The sequence below is a fragment of the Delphinapterus leucas genome, chromosome 19, assembly GCF_059928025.1.
Source record: "Delphinapterus leucas isolate spDelLeu-1000000601 "Yukka" chromosome 19, BTC_Dleu_Yukka2, whole genome shotgun sequence".
Taxonomy (NCBI): domain Eukaryota; kingdom Metazoa; phylum Chordata; class Mammalia; order Artiodactyla; family Monodontidae; genus Delphinapterus; species Delphinapterus leucas.
The window spans coordinates 19,778,314-19,799,607 of NC_143147.1; the positions used below are offsets into that span (position 1 = coordinate 19,778,314).

General features: G+C 43.6%; 1 protein-coding gene across 2 annotated transcripts in view; it reads left to right on the forward strand.

Annotated features, from left to right (window-relative positions):
* The window catches only part of SMG6 (SMG6 nonsense mediated mRNA decay factor), a 233,855-nt gene that overhangs the window by 84,712 nt on the left and 127,849 nt on the right, over positions 1 to 21,294 (forward strand). For both annotated transcript variants that reach the window (XM_089900635.1, XM_022595862.3), the window contains one exon: positions 13,012 to 13,128. In XM_089900635.1, coding sequence (XP_089756761.1) covers positions 13,012 to 13,128 — 117 coding nt within the window. The remainder of the gene's footprint in view (positions 1 to 13,011; positions 13,129 to 21,294) is intronic.

Below are 21,294 nucleotides of genomic sequence, written 5' to 3' on the forward strand. Positions count from 1 at the left end.
TTATGTTTTATCATTGGCCTCATTTTTCAGTACTGACTCCTTAAGATTTGTTTGATGGCTGTAATCTTTGCATTCTGGAAGCTTCTCAAAAGGACTCTAAGAGAGCCTTCCTATCGTGGGTACCTCTCTGCCCTACTTGTCTCAGAGTTGTTTTATTTTTGGCCTTGTTTGCAAACTGTCAGACTCTTTTAAAAATCCTTCAGGAAGCCATAAAATGAAAAGAAATTGAGTTAATCTGTTAAAATGAAAGCTGAGCACTTCTCTGCCTCTCTGCCTGCCATATCAAAGGAGCTTCCTCTGAATGAGGATGTCTGCAGGCATTATCTCTCACTAACTTTTACTTTGAGCCCAGATTGCTCCTGAAGCATCATACCAGCAAAGGCAGGTTTCAGACTGTTTGAATCTGATGCCAAATCTCTGCCCACTCTGTCAGAAGGGATGTAGCTGTATTAATTCCTTCTCACTGTTACAGCGAAAGCTTCCTTCTAGGTTGGCCAACAGGCATGCCTCTTAGGAAGCCTCCTTCGCTTCTCTTCTCCTCCACAGCCTTAAGTAACTTCTGACACAAGACACTCCAGATCTCCTGATGGAATTCCATAGGGATTTACCTGCCTGATATAAGTAAAAGCTGCCACTCTTTTTTACTCCTCCTTTGCTTTCCTCAAATGTTGGGAGAGAAGCAAGCTTCCTAAAACCTCTGGCAAGAAATGTAGAAGCAGAAACTCTGTCCTCCAAGATCTACTTGTAACTCCTCCAAATGCGATGCTGGAATGACAGGCGCTTTTCCGTTGGGCCCCATTCCTGAGAGGCTTGGCTGGTGCCAGCATGCCATCCTGCTGGCAGCAGGTCTGCTTGCCCAAGAGGGGACATGTATTTGAATAACCCTGGAGTCAGGCAGGAAATTCTGTGTGACAAAAGTATCAATCCAGAGATACAACTAAGGTGGAAATGGCCAGAGTATGTTTTGATTAGTGATCGGTTTAATTTTTCCAGGAAATCTATAGGAATACCATTTCTAAAATTGCATGGTTATTCCCTGGAGAAAGCTAAGCACTCATTGAGAAGTGTTTTCATTTTTCCTTGTAGAGAGTAGAAATGGGTTGCCGTCTGTCTTGCCAAGATGTATCGATAGAGTTCCCAGGACATTTCTTTGCTCTAGAGCTCCATGTCGAGGAGGAGGGAAAGCCAAGCTGCCCTCTGGAGAGGGCCTAGCACCTCTGGAGGTCATTTTCATACCTTCAGAAGGTAGCAGTTGCGTTATAGTGCCATAAGGAGCTTTGCAATCAACCAGACCAAAGGTTTGAGTTCTCCACTCAGCCATTAATCAGCTGTGTGACCTTGATGAACAAAGTTAACTTATCTCCTCTGAGGCTTAGTTTTCTTGTCTATGAAGTAGGGAATATCAATGCCAGTTTGTAGTGTTTTTCTGAGTATCAAATTAGATCGTGTATGCAAAACACCTTGCTCAGGGCCTTTGTATATTAGGCACTCAGTAGCTGTCCAGCTTTCTTGATTAAATCCATCTCTAATTATAAACTCTTAAAATCTGAGGAGTTGAAGCAGTCATTCCCCTATTTAAAAAATCTGTTTAACAGTTTTATTGAGATGTAATTGATGTATTTTATATTTTTATTTATTTATTTATTTATTTGGTCAGGTTGGGTCTTAGTTGCGGCACACGGGCTCTTTGTTGCGGTGCGCGGGCTTCTCTCTCTCTAGTTGTGGTGCCCGGGCTCCAGAGTGCCTGGGCTCTGTTGTTGCAGCACGTGGGCTCTCTCGTTGTGTTGCGTGAGCTTAGTTCCCCGACCAGGGATCAAACCAGTGTCCCCTGCATTGCAAGACAGATTCTTAACCACTGGACCACGAGGAGAGTCCCTGTGATTGATGTATTTTAGACCACACATATTTAAAGTGTACAGATTGGATGAATTTAGACATATGTATACATTTGTGAAACCATCACCACAATCAAGATAGTGAACGTATCCTTCACCCCTTAAAGTGAAAGTTCCGGTGCTCCCTTGTAATCTGTTCTTCCCTAACCTTCCCCTCCCAGTCCTAGGCGACCACTGATCTGCTTTCTGTCACTGTAGATTAGTTTGCATTTTCTAGCATTTGACAGTAAGTTCTCTCCCTCCCTCCCTCCCCAGCCTCCCTTTGGCCTGCCTTCTTTACTCCACATTGATTTTGACATTCATCTGTGTTGTTGAGTGATACAGTAGTTTGTTCCTTTTGGTTGCTGACTGGTCTTCCATTGTGTGGATATACCACAATTTGTTTATCTGTCCCCCTTGTTGATGGACATCTGGTTTTGTTTTCCAGTTTTTGGCTGTTACGCATAAGACTGCTATAAACATTCAAGTGTAAGTCTCTGTGTGAACATATGCTTTCATTTCTCTTAGGTAAATACCTAGGAATTGTCTACCCAGGTCATTTGGTAAATGTGTATTTTAACTTTTTAGGAAACTTCCCAACTATTTTCCAAAGTGGTTGTGCCATTTTTTATTCCCAAAGCAGTGGGTGAGAGCTGCAGTTACTCTGCATCCTCACCAACACTTTGTTATTCTGTCTCTTTTTGATTACAGACATCCTAGCGGGTGTGGAGTTTTTCGAGGTTTAGATTTCCCTACTGATTAATAATGTTGAGCATCTTATCAGAAGTACATGTTCATTTGTTTTGTTGGTTGTTTTTTTTTTTTGGCCGCACCGCGGGGCATGTGGGATCTTAGTTCCCTGACCAGGGATTAAACCCGCGCCCTCTGCAGTGGAAGCTCAGGGTCTTAACCACTGGACCACCAGGCAAGTCCCTAGCACGTACTTATTTGCCATCTACATAGCTTCTTTGCTCATTTTTTGGTTTATCTTACTAATTTGAAAGAGTTTTTCATATGTTCTAGTTATGAGTCCTTTGTCAGATATATATTTTACAAATATTTTCTCCCAGTGAGACACTTTTCTTTGTGGCTTCTCTTTTCACTTTTGTCTTTTAAAGAACAAGCTTTTTTTTTTAATGAAGTCTTTTTAAGTTTGATCTTTACAGATTTGTTGGCAAAGGAGCAGTTTAAAATAGTATTGTAGCTGATGCTGCTAATTAAAAAAAATCTTCTTAATATCTGTCTGATTAACAGTCTGAAGCAGTGCAGCGCTGAAAATGCATAAATAAGCAGCTTCATTTATGAAGAAAACAGTGCTAGGGCTCATGTGTTAAACAACTTTTTTCCCCTGACTGCCCTTGTTTGAAGAATGTACATACCATTGGTTTGAGATTTATACCTTTACTTATTTTTTGAGCAGCAAGAACATGTTTAAGCAGCTCACTTAGCTTCTGCAGTTCGTTCTTCTTGTCATCTTTCGTCACTTTCTCATCACCTTCACTTTGTGCTGCTTGACGTGGATTTTACTGATCCGATGAGTCATAGCCTTGATGATGAAGTTCTCTTGCTTTACTCCTTATTCTTTAGACAGAAGTTCTGTCTTCAGTGAACTTTCCCTTCTTTTTTCTTATTTTCCTTTTGGTTGCCCCTGGCAGTTTCTTGCTCAGTCCAGTTAAGGAGCCACACAGCTGGGCATCTCCATCAGCTCAGGCCAGTCAGCACACGATGAGAACGAGGGGCTGCAGCGTCTGCACAGAGTATTCTCAACTAACTGAGAAACCGTCCTCAAAATGTCTTAAGAACCCTTTTCTATGTAAAAGAGAAACGTTTCTGGAATCCTATGTCAGATCTTTTTGGGTATGTTTGTTGGCTTACTTTTGTTTGTTTACTTGTTTTAAAATTTTCATTTTGAAATAATTATAGATTCACAGGAAATTGTAAAAAAGAAAAAAAAGTACAGAAGGTCCTGTTCACCCTTCATCCCTCCTTCCCTAATGTTAGCATCTTGCATAACTTTAGTGCAGTATCAACACCATGAAATTGACATTGGTACAATCCACAGACCTTATTCAGATTTCACCAGTTATACATGCACTTGTTTGTGTTTATGTATAGTTGTATGCAGTTTTATCACAACGGTAGTTTCATGTAACTACTTCACAATCAAGATGCAGAACTGGGGCTTCCCTGGTGGCGCAGTGGTTAAAAATCCGTCTGCCAGTGCAGGGGACACAGGTTTGAGCCCTGGTCTGGGAAGATTCCACATGCCGCGGAGCAACTAAGCCCGTGCGCCACAACAACTGAGCCTGCGCTCTAGAGCCCGCACGCCTAGAGCCCGTGCTCCGCAACAAGAGAAGGCAGTGCAATGAGAAGCCCACGCACCGCAACGAAGAGTAGCCCCTGCTCACCACAACTAGAGAAAGCCTGCGCACAGCAACAAGACCCAGTGCAGCCAAAAATAAATAAATAAAATAAATAAATTTATATATATAAAAAAAAGATGCAGAACTGTTCCATCACTATAAAGCTCCTTCATGCTACCTTGTAAGAACCATCCCTGCCCCCTTCCATCCCCAAACCCTAAGCCCTGTTTTCCATCTCTATAATTACATTATTTCAAGAATATTATATAAATGAGATCATATAGCCTGTAACCTTTTGAAATCAGCTGTTTTCACTCAGCATAATTCCCTGACGGTCTGTCCAAGTTATTGCGTGTACCAGTTGTTCTTTTCTTTTTATGGCTGAGTAGTATTCCATAGTATGGATGTTCCACAGTTTGTTTAACCATTCATCCAGTGAAGAACATCTGGGTTGTTTCCAGTTTTAAGCTATTATCAATAAAGCTGCTATAAACATTAGCACACAGGTTTTTGTGCAAACATAAGTTTTTATTTCTCTGGGATAAATGCCCAGGAGTATAATTGCTGAGTCATATCATAAGTGCATTATTAGCTTTAGAAGGAACTGCCAAACGGTTTTTCAGAGTGGCTGTACCATTTTATATTCCAATCCGCTAGGTACGTATGATCCAATATCTCTGCATCCTCATCAGTTTTTTGGTGTTGTTACTATATTTTGTTTTAGCCATTCTGATAAGTAGTTTTTTGTGTTTTTTTAAATAAATTTATTTTATTTATTTATTTTTGGCTGCATTGGGTCTTCATTGCTGCACGCGGGCTTTCTGTAGTTGCGGCGAGCGGGGACTACTCTTCGTTGTGGTGCGTGGGCTTCTCGTTGCACTGGCTTCTCTTGTTGCAGGGCACGGGCTCTAGGCGTGCAGGCTTCAGTAGTTGTGGCACACAGGCTCAGTAGTTGTGGCTCGCAGGCTCTAGAGCACAGGCTCAATAGTCGTGGCGCACAGGCTTAGTTGCTCCGCGGCACGTGGGATCTTCCCGGACCAGGGCTTGAACCCGTGTCCCCTGCATTGGCAGGCGGATTCTTAACCACTGCGCCACCAGGGAAGCCCCTGATAAGTAATTTTAACACCGTAGTTTTAACTTTGATTTCCCTAATGGCTAATGCTATTGAACATCTTTTCATGTGCTTATACTTCACCTGTATATCCTTTTTGGTAAAAAAAAAATATCCTTTTTGCCCATTTTCTAATTGGACTGTTTGTTTTCTTTACTGGTGAGTTTTGAGAGTTCTTAATATAGTCTAGATACTAGTCCTGTGCAAGATATGTAGTTTGCAAATACATTTTCCTAGTCTATAATTTGCTTTTTCATCCTCTTACAGAGCGAAAGATTTTAATTTTTATGAGGTCTAGCATACCAGTTTTCCTTTTATAGATTGTGCTTTTTGCATCAAGTCCAAGAATTCTTCACTTAGTCCTAGATCCTGATGATTTTTTTCTATTTTTTGTCTAAAAGTTTTATACTCTTATGTTTTACATGTAAGTCTTTGATCCATTTTCAGTTAATTTTTGTATAACATGTGAGATTTAGGTCAAGGTTCTTTGTTTGTTTGTGGATATCTAATTGCTCGAGCAAATATTTGTTGAAAAGGCTATCCTTCTTTGTTTGACTTAACATCGGGAGCGATAATTCCTCCCACTTTGTTCTTTTGCACAGTTGTTTTATCTATTCTAGGTCCTTTGCCTTTCCACGTAAACTTTAGAATAAGCTTGTTTTCGTCTACAAAAAAATTTTGCTGAGATTCTGATAGTAATTGTGCTAAACCTTTAAATCTTTGTGGGAAGAATTGACATCTCTGTTATATTGATTCTTCCAATCCATGAACATGGTAAGTCTCTACAATTATTTTGGGTCATCTTTTATTTCTTTCATCAACACTTGTAATTTTCAGCATAGGATCCCATTCGTATTTTGTTAGATTTACACCTAAGTATTTCATTTTCTTTGGCAATACTGTGTTTTTAATTTCAGTCGCCACACAGTTATCTCAGAGCTTTTTGTGCAGAACTGTGGAGTGGTGTGAGGTTTTCATGTTCATGGCAAAGGAGAGAGGAGGAGTTGGAGTTTGAAACTTGAATCACAGGCATTTGAAAACCGGGTATGGAGAATTCCCTGGTGGTCCAGTGCCGAGGGCCCAGGTTCACTCCCTGGTCAGGGAACCAAGATCCTGGAAGCCGCGCAGCATGGCCAAAAACAAAAAAACAAAAACACCAGGTATGGAAACAGTGTAGGTGTAAGAGCAGACAGACTTGGATTCAAATCCCATCTCTGACACTTAACTGACTTTGTGACCTAGGGCAAGTCATTTAACTTCTCTGAGCCTATTTTCTCAACTGTCAGAAAGGGAGAATAACACCTCCTGTGCAAATCTTTTGTAAAGCTCTGAGATAATATATATATATATGAATGCTCTGTGTCTAACACAGCTCTCCCTATATCTTAGTTATTATTTCTGGCCACAGTGGAATCATCATTTATGATCCACAAATGGAGAGGCAAGTGTACCTGCTGTTAAGAGCAGCAAATGTTTCTTGAACCCCTTCATGGTGCTAATTTTCAAAGATGTGAAGTCTTGACATAGCTCTTGTCCTCAAGGGGCTTATAATTTTGTTGAGGAAACATGTTATATGTATAAAAATTCCAGGACTAGGCATCACTTGTTAAGTTCCAAATGTGTGGTGCGGACAGTGGGTGCATCAAAGAACTTTTTCTTCCTGGGTTTTGTTTGCCCTTTTGTACCCTGTTCATCAAGGTGGCTTCTGGGTGTTGTTGATGAGAGAATGTGTGGGGGTGGGAGGGGGTGTGTATAGATTTAGGGGAGGGGAGTCATGTGGGAATATGTAATTAATTTTTATACTTTTCCCCAGTAAACCATCGACCCTTTTTATGATGTCATGAGGGATTCCTTAATTTTGCAGCTGCTTCCTGATTACGTCAGAGAGGAGCCTCTCACCCCACAGCCTGGAGCTGCACTCATACAAGAATTGGAAACAAATGAAGTGCTGAATATCTAATGGCTTCCACAGGGAGAACCAGTTCAGACTTCCCAGGCCTCCTTCTGCAAGGTCTTCCTCAAGTATTTCTGACCCCCTGAAGTGTCTTTGTTCTGGAAAGACAGGACTGGCCCAGAGCCAAGTGGGCGGGAGCCTGGGGACTCCTCCCTCTCTCCAGGTGTTCTGCATTCCCACATTTCTACCCCTTTCCTGGATCTCGTTTGGTGGGTGTTACCCTTTTTGAGGTCTCAGGATCCTCTGGAACTTGCTGAGATTATCAGTGAGAGCCCTTCCCTCCCCCACATCATCTCCACCTTCTCTTCTCTTGATTTTCCTTCTGCAGCATTTCTCACATCTGTGCACTCCTTTCCATTCCCTCTCCCACCTCTTGTAAGAAAGATGTTAAATTTATTTGGCATTATAAAGTTTATGAAGTGCTCTACATGTAATTCCTCTTAATTCAAACAAGTTCATGTCCTCTTAGCTTCCCAACCAGTTTGCCTCCCTGTTACTTTTTTTCCAGCTATGCTAATCTGTCCTGAATGCTTTAACTGGATTAATCTTCATAAAATACTCACCTCTGCCTTCACTCAGGAACTGTGAGTGAGTGCCCTTCTCGCTGCCTGTTGGGTCAAGCCTGTGTTCCTTGCTGTGGCGTCGCAAGCCCTATGCTTTGTGGTCCCTGTTTTACCATGTGCCGAGTACGGTGCTTGCCGTCTGGGTACATGCCTGGTGTGTCCCTACCTGCGTGCCTCTTTAGCACGCTCAATCCCTCCTTCGTCCTGCCCAGTTCATCTTTTGCAGCCCTGCTCAGAAGTGCTCTCTTCTGTGAAACCTTCCCTGATATACACGAGCTAGAAATGATTTTCTTTCCTTCTGGTGAGAGAAAGCATCTTATTTCCACCTTCCTGGGGCATGTAATAATACATTGTCTTGAATTACAGCTATTTGGGTGTTTGTGTATTCTTCCTGTCTTCCTCATTAGAATATCATCTTCTCATGGACAGTATCCTGTTTTCCTTTACATCCTCCACAATTGGGCTAAATAAACAACTTTGGAATTAGTCGGAGAGGTCACTTTGTTAGGAGGTTGGGATTTCCTTTGCCCCGACATCTACCCGCTAGAAGAAGTCAGAGTTTTATAATCCTAGAAAATCCAAAAGGAGTAGGGGCTCTTAGGGAAGAAACATTACCTTCCAAGTTCCTTTGTCTTGTCTCAGACGTACGTTGTTCAGGGATATGTCATGGATTGCCTTCCACCCAGTCAGCCTGTGTTCTGCCATTGTGCATGAATAATTTGCTTGGGTGTATTGGTGCATGATTTTTCTGACTCATTCATTCTCCTCCTTGGGCAATAAAATGATGCCCTGATGGCCTGGACATCTCTGCTTTTGCTGTGAGATTTTTGTATGGTTCCTATGAAACGACTGCTTCTTCCACCTCCCTTTCAGCCAGCAGCTGCCACAGGGAACTCTGTGGCTCACACAGCAGCAGTCGAAAGATGCTCTCACTGCCCACTTCCTGTAGACAAGGAGGTTTTGGTGGGCTGCTCAGGAACACTGCCAGCTCTGTGTCTGACTGGTGACTGACTCATGAGAAAAGCAGCCTCATGTCTGAAAGATAAGAGCCAACAAATCGCCTCCAGGTGGTGTTAGTTTGGAGGTGACTGACCATTCATTTCCTCTCTCTGGGAGGAGCCGGTGGGGACGGAATCAGTGAATAAGTGGTCTTGCCTGCATTTTTCTCCGGCTATTAGTGAAGCAGCTGAGCAAATGGTTGGTTCTCTCTGCTGGAGTGGCGAGTGGACCCCAGTGCCTTCTGGATGCCTTCTGCGGCTGTCAGGGTAGCAGACTTATGTGTCATCCATCCTGTGTCTTCCCTTCATTACTCTTCTCATTCTCTTGCTAGGAAGTTGGCTGTGTGCACCAGGCGAACCCTGCTTGTTCCATTGCTGCCAGGTTTCTCTGTGACCCGGCAAACCTCGTCCCTACTGATTTGGTGTCCTCCAGATCTCTCCGTGACCCAGGTGTTGATCAGAAGCAATGGTTCTGAACCACTGTCCCTTGGCTGGGCTCGGTGGGTCCGGGCAGGTGGGCCTGCCTCTCCTGCCGTCCTCTTCCCTCTCCCCCCTCCTGCCTTGCTCCCATTTCCTGCAGGAGGACGCTCTGCCATCCTGGAGCCGTCAAGCACAGCTTTGCTTTGGCAGCACCGTCGCGCACACACTGGTGGGAGAGGGGACGTGTTTATCACTTTTCCTGGAGATTATCTGTTTAAGCACTTCTCTGACAGTTACAATAACAAGGGCAGTGTGTTGTGTTTCCCAGCAGAAGGACACTTGCTGTTGAAAGATGTATAGCACTAATTAGAAATACATAACATCCGGCCACATGGCAGCCTTCTCCCGGCCGCTCCATTTCCTGATTTCATACAACTTTGACGACAGTTGGTTTATGTTTTCCATGAATATGTTCTCAGAAAAATGAGACGGTCTCCCTGTTACATAGGAGCGGGAAGAGTGTTCCTGCTTGAGCAGGTATTTGGCCAGAGGAATAGTGGGAGATGTGGTCACCTGCCCATCTGAGAGCATGTGGGAAGGGGCAGAACCAAGTTCAGACTTCAGGTGACTTTCTTGGTAAGAAATATTTCCATCTGACTTCCTTAGCCAGAACCATCCCCCTACACCCTTGAGCAAGCCTGCTTTTGGAAAGAAGGGAAAAGGCTGTTTCACAATGTTAATGAGTTCCTCAGTTCATGTCAGGCTCCAGCTACCTGACACAAAGCCAGAGGAACCCAGGCAAATACCAAGGCGAACAATGCTTTTTCCTTCCCCACCCCACATCACGTGCTGGCCTGGCGCAGCCCGCTCTAGGGATATATACGGGCATCTGTAAGACCGGGACCAGTTTCCTAACCCTAGAGTGGGCGGACCTGGGAATCTGGATGCTGTTTTACTACCCACTTGCATAAGCGTGGGTACGTCCCAAGGACTGGCATCTTACAGCTTTCAGTCCACAGAAGCTTAAGTGAAGCACAGAGCATCTCCTGAAGATACCATAGCACTTAATACATTTCTCCCTGGAGGCACTGGGTCTGAGTTGCCATGGTTACTGGGGGTAAATAAACCGTTTGCAAGGTCCTAAGATTGCAGGGATCCTGTCTTATTTGTAGCTTTGTTCTTCAGCACAGGGTCAAGGACACTGTAGATGCTCAGTGCCTGTGGTACCACTGAGCCTTGGAGGAGGGCAGGCCTTCCAGAAAGTGCTCTGCATGAAGAGCTGACGGAGACCCAGGCATTCTGACCCCCAGATAGCTGTGATATCACCACCTGCTTGATCAGAGCAGAACAGCTTACTGATTTGTACCTCCCCATCAGTCAAACCAGAACACAGCAGGGAGTGCTGTCAGGCCCTTCCTGGGGAGATGGAGGGGTGGGGGTGGGTGGGTGAAGGGTTGAGGTGACATAACCATGGCCAAGAGCAGAGCAGTCATGAAGCTACCTTTTAGCTTGCTGCCCTGAGAGGTAGTTGAGCCCTTCCAGACACAGCTGAGAGGCTCCAGTTGTCGCTTCCCCACCTGGTCCCCAGACCTTATTGCAAGAAGCTTTAAAAAGGAGCCAGCCGGGACTCCCCAGAGGCCTCAGTGTCATTGTTCTTAAGCAGTTAGTTCTCCCCCTTGAGCCCTCGCCCTGTGCACTCTGAGAAGGAGTCTAACCTGAGGTTGATGTTCATCATAAAAATAGAAATGGTCTTGGTGAAAGTAACCTCCCTTTGCCCCATCTTATCCTTATCGAGGCTGATGAGTGTCTTCTTGTAGTCTTGGGCTTCTGCCAGTCCTTGGAGCTAAGATACCCGCCTCCATCCCTTCTGAGGGCCTTCTATGTGCAGGTAACTTCTGCCTAAGATGCCCAGTTGATGAGGGGACACTAATGTGTACTCAGTGTGTCAACTACCAGGATGTGGCCTCTACTCCTCCTCTCCTAGTTCCCTCTGTTACGGACTTATTCTCCCATTCTGGGATTTGTTGCTAATTAGAGGCAGGCTGCTGGCAGTACTTGGCAGGGGCCTGGGCTGAGCTGGGGTGGTACAGACAGTCCTGTTGCCTATAGTAAGGGTGGAGGAGAGAAGTTGGCAACTTTTCCTTGGGATGGCTTACACATCTTCCCCTTCCCTACTTTCCATCCTCCCTCCGCTTTGTTCTTAGATGCTTGTTTTTTGTCTCTCTAGCACAGGTTTAGGGCCTTACCGGAAGAAGAATGAGACTGGTGATCTATTCTAATCACATGGATTGTTACCACTTCCTTACTGCCTGCCACAGTTGAACTGGAAAGTTAGAGGGTGACATTTGGGACCACTGGGCATCTGGAAAGATGGTTGGAAAGCCACTATAGAAGAGTTGCTACACTGATGCTATTCATATGTTGGGACCTTCTGAACAGCAGCCCGTTCCTACTCACCCCCAGGGCTTTCTGAAGTGGTTTGGGGCTGGCTTTGCATACTCCAGTCATGTTTGCTCCTGTGGCCAAGACGGTTAGGAATAACTGTGGTTGTGTAGCATCTCCTGGAGTAAAGACTTCAATTAGGCCCCACTGGAAAGATGAGTATCAATGAGGGGAGAGGCAGGAGGGCTCCCCCTTGGCTACTGAGGTTAAAATGCAAGCAGGGACAGAGATCAAACATGTGGCTAATTATCCTTTTAACACCTGGAGATTCTGGGAGTTCTCCTGTATTCAGGCAGAAGGAATTAACAGATCAGCTGCTGCCAAAGCAAGCGAGCCTGGCCGCTGAGTCCGTCTCCTGTGCGTATAGGGTGTCTCCTGCGCTGAGGCTGCAGGCTGGACTGCTGCCTTCTGTTTGTCGCCTGTTTCTCTCAAGTCTGGATGATGTGCCTATCAGGGAGGGCCACGGACAAGGGGCAGGTACAGGCAGTGGTTTGAAGGTGTGTATGTAGCTCCCGCTAAAGAATAGCCCTGGCCACCACCAAGGTGGCTCCTTTCCCTGACCTGCAGCCAGAGGGAAGTTGGGCAGGCTGAGAGAGTGAGGGGGATAGGGTGCTAGTACTGGAAACCAGATTTATTTCTTAGCCCTAGGGGAGAGAACTTGTGAAAATTAAAGCTAACACTGATTAAGTGCTTATTATGTGCCATGCACTGTCCTATATAAAGTTAACTCATGTGGTGAAAATAGGTTATTTGTTTCATGTGTGTTCTCTGAGGAGGAGAAACAGAGAGAAGGTAAGGATGGAACCAAAGCTTGGTGATTCAAGAAGATAACTTTTAAATGTGTATTTTTCTGATCTTAATTGGTGATTGTATTCCCGCCATGTATACATTAGAGAGACTGAGTTAATTAAATATGACTTCTTGTTGCTGTTGCTTCACATCCTCAGCAGGCAGCTAAAGGCAGAGAGCATGCAGGTGTGGCTCAGGCTGCTCACCTTGGGGTAACTGATCCTGGGGAAGTGATGTGATACAGAATTTACACAAGTGAGCCTTCTAATAACCTTATTGAGTGCTTACCCACAGGCCGGTCATCGTGGTAAGTGCTTCACGTGCATTACTTTATTTAGCCTTTCGACTACCCTTTGAGAGAGGGAATATTACAACACCAGTCTTAGATGAAGGGCAAGGAGCTCGGTGATACAAGCAAGGACTTGCACCTAGTAAGGTAGGGAAGAGGAGCCCTTGGCCCCCAGGATACTGATGGACTTCCCTTTGCTCCTGCTCAGACTGCTTCTCGGAGGAGTGTCGCTCTGTGATCCAGGAGCAAGCCGCGGCCCTGGGCCTGGCCATGTTTTCTCTCCTGGTGCAGCGCTGCACCGACTTACTGAAGGAATCAGCCAAAGGTAAGCAGATGAGGGGCCCTGACTGGTGGACGTCCCAGCTCCTGGGTCCTGCCCAGACAAGCTCAGAATGCCATGCTGCTTTCTCTGCGTCTTCTCCCTCCACTCCAGGCTTCCTTTTGCCCACCTAACTAGTCCCATTTCCTCTATGGCCCTCTTTCCTCCTTGTAGAAAGGAGAGGAAGCGTCTTTCCTCCACTCTCTTTTCACCTTTAATAGTTAGGATTTTCAGTGTACCTCTGAACTACTGCATGTTCCTGCAACTTAAAAAAAAAAAGAAAGAAAGAAAAATGAGTTTCCCTTGGTGTTCATAATCCATGTTTTGGTTTTCCCCTCTATCTGTATGTCCCTGTTTGTCAGGTACCTGGTGGGGGCTATAACCACTGTGGACCAGCCATCTCGGTAGACTCACTGGACCAGAGCAGGGGTTCTTTTTAGCCCTTTGAGCAGTGTCCCCTTATCCGTTAAGGCTGCCCTTAGAATTCCAAGCCTGATTGCTGAGCCGTGTAAGGTAGGTCTGAAGGGTGTACCTTTCTTTCAGCTTCTGGATTAGTTTTGATGAGTGGTGAGCCCCGTCTGTTGTTTCCCTGCCACATCAGCTTTTTTTTTTTTAATTTTTAAATTTAATCTAATTAATTTTTTTATACAGCAGGTCCTTATTAGTTATCCATTTTATACACATCAGTGTATACATGTCAATCCCAATCTCCCAATTCATCCCACCACCACCACCACCCCCCACCTCCACTTTCCCCCCCTTGGTGTCCATACGTTTGTTCTCTACATCTGTGTGTCTATTTCTGCCCTGCAAACTGGTTCATCTGTACCATTTTTCCAGGTTCCACATATATGCGTTAATACACGATATTTGTTTTTCTCTTTCTGACTTACTTCACTCTGTATGACAGCCTCTACATCCATCCAGGTCTCTACAAATGACCCAATTTCGTTCCTTTTTATGGCTCAGTAATATTCCATTGTATATATGTACCACATCTTCTTTATCCATTCGTCTCTCGATGGGCATTTAGGTTGCTTCCATGTCCTGGCTATTGTCAATAGTGCTGCAATGAACACTGGGGTGCATGTGTCTTTTTTGTTTATATGTATAAATTATTTATTTTATTTTTGGCTTTTGGCTGTGTTGGATCTTCGTTGCTGTGCACAGGCTTTCTCTAGTTGCGGTGAGCGGGGGCTGCTCTTTGTTGCGGTGTGCCAACTTCTCATTGTTGTGGCTTCTCTTGTTGCGGAGCACGGGCTCTAGGCGCGCAGGCTTCAGTAGTTGTGGCACGTGGGCTCAGTAGTTGTGGCTCGCGGGGTCTAGAGCTCAGGCTCAGTAGTTGTGGTGCACAGGCTTAGTTGCTCCGCAGCATGTGGGATCTTCCTGGGCCAGGGCTCAAACCCGTGTCCCTTGCATTGACAGGCAGATTCTTAACCACTGCACCACCAGGAAAGCCCGCATGTGTCTTTTTGAATTATGGTTTTCTCTGGGAATATGCCCAGTAGTGGGATTGCTGGGTCATATGGTAATTCTATTTTTAGTTTTTGTTTTTTTTTGCGGTACGCGGGCCTCTCACCGCTGCGGCCTATCCCGTTGCGGAGCACAGGCTCTGGACGCGCAGGCTCAGCAGCCATGGCTCACGGGCCCAGTCGCTCTGCGGCATGTGGGATCTTCCCGGACCGGGGCACGAACCTGCGTCCCCTGCATCGGCAGGCGGACTCTCAACCACTGCGCCACCAGGGAAGCCCTATTTTTAGTTTTTTAAGGAACCTCCATACTGTTCTCCATAGTGGCTGTATCAATTTACATTCCCACCAGCAATGCAAGAGGGTTCCCTTTTCTCCACACTCTCTCCAGCATTTGTTGTTTGTAGATTTTATGATGATGCCCATTCTAACTGGTGTGAGGTGATACCTCATTGTAGTTTTGATTTGCATTTCTGTAATAATTAGTGATGTTGAGCAGCTTTTCATGTGCTTCTTGGCCATCTGTATGTCTTCTTTGGAGAAATGTCTATTTAGGTCTTCTGCCCATTTTTGGATTGGGTTGTTTGTTTTTTTAATATTGAGCTGCATGAGCTGTTTATATATTTCGGAGATTAATCCTTCGTCCGTTGATTCGTTTGCAAATATTTTCTCCCATTCTGAGGGTTGTCTTTTTGTCTTGTTTGTAGTTTCCTTTGCTTTGCAAAAGCTTTTAAGTTTCCTTAGGTCCCATTTGTTTATTTTTGTTTTTATTTCCATTACTCTAGGAGGTGGATCAAAAAAGATCTTGCTGTGATTTATGTCAAAGAGTGTTCTTCCTGTGTTTTCCTCTAAGAGTTTTATAGTGTCCGGTCTTACATTTAGGTCTCTAATCCGTTTTGAGTTTATTTTTGTGTATGGTGTTAGGGAGTGTTCTAATTTCATTCTTTTACATGTAGCTGTCCAGTTTTCCCAGCACCACTTATTGAAGAAACTGTCTTTTCTCCACTGTATGTCCTTGTCTCCTTTGTCATAGATTAGTTGACCGTAGGTGCGTGGGTTTATCTCTGGGCTTTCTGTCCTGTTCCATTGATCTATATTTCTGTTTTTGTGCCAGTACCATATTGTCTTGATTACTGTAGCTTTGTAGTATAGTCTGGAGTCAGGCAGTCTGATTCCTCCAGGTCCATTTTTTCCCCTGAAGACTGCTTTGGCTATTTGGGGTCTTTTGTGTCTCCATACAAATTTTAAGATTTCTTGTTCTAGTTCTGTAAAAAAATGCCACTGGTAGTGTGATAGGGATTGCATTGAATCTGTAGATTGCTTTGGGTAGCATAGTCATTTTCACAATATTGATTCTTAAAATCCAAGAACATGGTATATCTCTCCATCTGTTTGTGTCATCTTTGATTTCTTTCATCAGTGTCTTATAGTTTTCTGAGTACAGGTCTTTTACCTCCTCAGGTAGGTTTATTCCTAGGTATTTTATTCTTTTTATTGCAATGGTGAATGGGATTGTTTCCTTAATTTCTCTTTCTGATCTTTCATTGTTGGTGTATAGGAATGCAAGAGATTTCTGTGCATTAATTTTGTACCCTGCAACTTTACCAAATTCATTGATTAGCTCTAGTAGTTTTCTGGTGGCGTCTTTAGGATTCTCTGTGTATAGTATCATGTCATCTGCAAACAGTGACAGTTTCACTACTTCTTTTCCAATTTGTATTCCTTTTATTTCTTTTTCCTCTCTGATTGCTGTGGCTAGGACTTCCAAAACTATGTTGAATAAGAGCGGTGAGAGTGGACATCCTTGTCTTGTTCTTGATCTTAGAGGAAATGCTTTCAGTTTTTCACCACTGAGGATGACGTTTGCTGTGGGTTTGTCGTATATGGCCTTCATTATGTTGAGGTAGGTTCCCTCTGTGCCCACCTTTTGGAGAGTTTTTATCATAAATGGGTATTGAATTTTGTCAAAAGCTTTTTCTACATCTATTGAGATGATCGTATGGTTTTTATTCTTCAATTTGTTAATATGGTGTATCACACCGATTGTTTTGCATATATTGAAGAATCCTTGCATCCCTGGGATAAATCCCACTTGATCATGGTGTATGATCCTTTGAATGTGTTGTTGGATTCTTTTTGCTAGTATTTTGTTGAGGATTTTTGCATCTATATTCATCAGTGATATTGGTCTGTAATTTTCTATTTTGTAGTATCTTTGTCTGGTTTTGGTATCAGGGTGATGGTGTCCTCATAGAAAGAGTTTGGGAGTGTTCCTTGCTCTGCAATTTTTTGGAAGAGTTTGAGAAAGAGCTGTGTTAGCTCTTCTCTAAATGTTTGATGGAATTCACCCGTGAAGCCATCTAGTCCTGGACTTTTGTTTGTTGGAAGATTTTTAATCACAGTTTCAATTTCATTACTTGTGATTGGTCTGTTCATACTTTCTATTTCTTCCTGGTTCAGTCTTGGAAGGTTATACCTTTCTAGGAATTTGTCCATTTCTTCCAGGTTGTCCATTTCACTGGCATAGCGTTGCTTGTAGTAGTCTCTTATGATGCTTTGTATTTCTGTGGTGTCTGTTGTAACCTCTCCTTTTTCATTTCTAATTTTATTGATTTGAGTCCTCTCCCTCTTTTTCTTGATGAGTGTGGCTGAAGGTTTATCAATTTTGTTTATCTTCTCAAAGTACCAGCTTTTAGTTTTATTGATCTTTGCTATTGTTTTCTTTGTTTCTATTTCATTTATTTCTGCTCTGATCTTTATGATTTCTTTCCTTCTGCTAACTTCGGGTTTTGTTTGTTCTTCTTTCTCCGGTTCATTTAGATGTAAGGTTAGATGGTTTATTTGAGATTTTTCTTGTTTCTTGAGGTAGGCTTGTATTGGTATAAACTTCCCTCTTAGAACTGCTTTTGCTACATCCCATAGGTTTTGGATTGTCGTGTTTTTGTTGTAATTTCTCTCTAGGTATTTTTTGATTTCCTCTTTGATTTTTTCAGTGATGTCTTGGTTATTTAGTAACGTATTGTTTAGCCTCAATGTGTTTGTGTTTTTTTATGTTTTTTTCCCTGTAATTGATTTTTAACCTGATAGCATTGCGGTCGGAAAAGATACTTGATATGATTTCAGTGTTCTTAAGTTTACCGAGGCTTGATTTATGACCCAAGATGTGATCTCTCCTGAAGAATGTTCTGTGTGCACTTGAGAAGAAAGTGTAATCTGCTGTTTTTGGATGGAATGTCCTATAAATATCGATTAAATCTATCTAGTTTATTGTGTCATTTAAAACTTGTGTTCCCTTATTAATTTTCTGTCTAGATGATCTGTCCATTGGTGTAAGTGAGGTGTTAAAGTCTCCCACTATTATTGTGTTAGTGTTGATTTCCTCTTTTATAGCTGTTAGCATTTGCCTTATGTATTGAGGTGCTCCTATGTTAGGTGCATATATTTTTATAATTGTTATATCTTCTTCTTGGATTGATCCCTTGATCATTATGTAGTGTCCTTCTTGTCTCTTGTAACATTCTTTATTTTAAAGTCTATTTTATCTGATACGAGTCTTGCTACTTCAGCTTTCTTTTGATTTCCATTTGCACGGAATATCTTTTTCCATCCCCTCACTTTCAGTCTGTACATGTCCCTAGGTGTGAAGTGGGTCTCTTGTAGACAGCATATATATGGGTCTTGTTTTTGTGTCCATTCAGTGAGCCTGTGTCTTTCGGTTGGAGCATTTAATCCATTCACGTTTGAGGTAATTATCAATATGTATGTTCCTATTACCATTTTCTTAATTGTTATGCATTTGTTTTTGTAGGTCCTTTCCATCTCTTGTGTTTCCTGCTTAGAGAAGTTCCTTTAGCATTTGTTGTAGAGCTGGTTTGGTGGTGCTGAATTCTTTTAGCTTTTGCTTGTCTGTAAAGCTTTTGATTTCTCCACTGAATCTGAATGAGATCCTTGCCAGGTAGAGCAATCTTGGTTGTAGGTTCTTCCCTTTCATCACTTTAAATATATCATGCCACTCCCTTCTGGCTTGTAGAGTTTCTGCTGAGAAATCAGCTGTTAACCTTATGGGAGTTCCCTTGTGTGTTATTTGTCGTTTTTCCCTTGTGGCTTTCAATAATTTTTCTTTGTCTTTAATTTTTTGTCAATTTGATTACTATGTGTCTCGGCGTGTTTCTCCTTAGGTTTATCCTGCCTGGTACTCTGCGCTTCCTGGACTTGGGTGGCTATTTCCTTTCCCATGTTAGCGAAGTTTTCGACTATAATCTCTTCAAATATTTTCTTGGGTCCTTTCTCTCTCTCTTCTCCTTCTGGGACCCCTATAATGTGAATGTTGTTGCATTTAATGTTGTCCCAGAGGTCTCTTAGGCTGTCTTCATTTCTTTTCATTCTGTTTTCTTTATTCTGTTCTGCGGCAGTGAATTCCACCATTCTGTCTTCCAGGTCACTTATCCGTTCTTCTGCCTCAGTTATTCTGCTATTGATGCCTTCTGGTGTATTTTTCATTTCAGTTATTGTATTGTTCCTCTCTGTTTGTTTGTTCTTTAATTCTTCTAGGTCTTCATTTCTTGCATCTTCTTGATCTTTGCCTCCATTCTTTTTCTGAGGTCCTGGATCATCTTCACTGTCATTATTCTGAATTCTTTTTCTGGAAGGTTGCCTATCTCCACTTCATGTAGTTGTTTTTCTGGGCTTTTATCTTGTTCCTTCATCTGGTACATAGCCCTCTGCCTTTTCATCTTGTCTATCTTTCTATGAATGTGGTTTTCCACAGGCTGCAGGATTGTAGTTCTTCTTGCTTCTGCTGTCTGCCCTCTGTTGGATGAGGCTATCTAAGAGGCTTGTGCAAGCTTCCTGATGGGGGGGACTGGTGGTGGGTAGAGCTGGGTGTTGCTCTGGTGGGCAGAGCTCAGTAAAACTTTAATCCGCTTGTCTGCTGATGGGTGGGGCTGGGTTCCCTCCCTGTTGGTTGTTTGGCCTGACAGCACTGGAGCCTAACGACTCTTTGGTGGGGCTAATGGCGGACTCTGGGAGGGCTCAACCAAGGAGTACTTCCCAGAAGAACTTCTGCTGCCAGTGTCCTTTTCCCCACGGTGAGCCACCCCCCGCCTCTGCGGGAGATCCTCCAACACAGGCAGGTAGGTCTGGTTCAGTCTCCTGTGGGGTCACTGCTCCTTCCCCTGGGTCCCGATGCGCACACTACTTTGTGTGTGCCCTCCAAGCGTGGAGTCTCTGTTTCCCCCAGTCCTGTCGAAGTCCTGCAGTCAAATCCCACTAGCCTTCAAAATCTCATTCTCTAGGAATTCCTCCTCCTGTTGCCAGACCCCCAGGTTGGGAAGCCTGACGTGGGACTCAGAACCTTCACTCCACTGGGTGGACTTCTGTGGTATAAGTGTTCTCCAGTCTGTGAGTCACCCACCCAGCAGTTATGGGATTTGATTTTATTGTGATTGCGCCCCCTGTACCGTCTCATTGCGGCTTCTCCTTTGTCTTTGGATGTAGGGTATCTTTTTTGGTGAGTTCCAGTGTCTTCCTGTTGATGATTGTTCAGCAGTTGGTTTTGATTCCGGTGCTCTTGCAAGAGGGCGTGAGTGCACGTCCTTCTACTCTGCCGTCTTGAACCCCACATCAGCTTTTGTGAATGCCTCTAGCCTCCGGGACTGCCTGTTTTTTGGAGGGACGGTAGGGGTAACTATTTGGAAACAATTTCAAATTTATAGAAGAGTTGCAAGAATAATACTAACAGCTCTCTTACATACCCTTCACCCAGATTCCCTAATTGATAACATTTTACCATATTTGCTTTAAGTTCTCTCTCTTTCCACACACACACCTATACCTAATGGTTATTGTTATTTATTTTTAAAATTTATTTATTTTATTTTATTTTTGGCTGTGTTGGATCTTTGTTGCTGTGCGTGGGCTTTCTCTAGTTGTGGCGAACGGGGGCTACTCTTTGTTGTGGTGCACGGGCTTCTTGTTGCAGAGCACGGGCTCTAGGTGTGTGGGCTTTAGTAGTTGCAGCACGCAGGCTCAGTAGTTGTGGCTCACGGGCTCTGGAGGGCCGGCTCAGTAGTCGTGGCTCATGGGCTCTGGAGGGCTGGCTCAGTAGTTGTGGCACATGGGCTTAGTTGCTCCGTGGCATGTGGGATCTTCCCGGACCAGGGCTCAAACCCGTGTCCTCTGCATTGGCAGGTGGAATCTTAACCACTGTGCCACCAGGGAAGTCCCTGTTATTTTTTTTTTTTTATGAACCATTTGATTGTAAGTTACGGACATGGTAGCTTTTTCTCCCCAAATACTTGACTGTGTATTTCCTAGTCATGAGGACATTCTCTTATATCACAGTACTCTTATCACAATCAGGAAGCCAGCATTGATACAGTACTGTTATTGAATCTACAGGCCTTATTGAGTTTGTACCAGTTGTCCCAAAAAGAATTTGAAGAAAAAAGTTTCTTTCTGGTCTAGGATCCATTCCAAGATCACACTTTGCATTTAGATGTCATGTCTCTTTAGTCTCCTGCAATCTGGAATGGTTTTTCTGTCTTCCTTTGTCCTTCATGGTCTTCACATTTTTGAAGTGTAGAGGAGATTTACTTTGTAGAACGCCCTAAAATTTGGGTTTCTCTGATACGTCCTCACCATCAAATTCAGGTCGTACAGTTTGGGCATGAACCCTGGTGCCATCTCAGCACTGGGCTGGAGG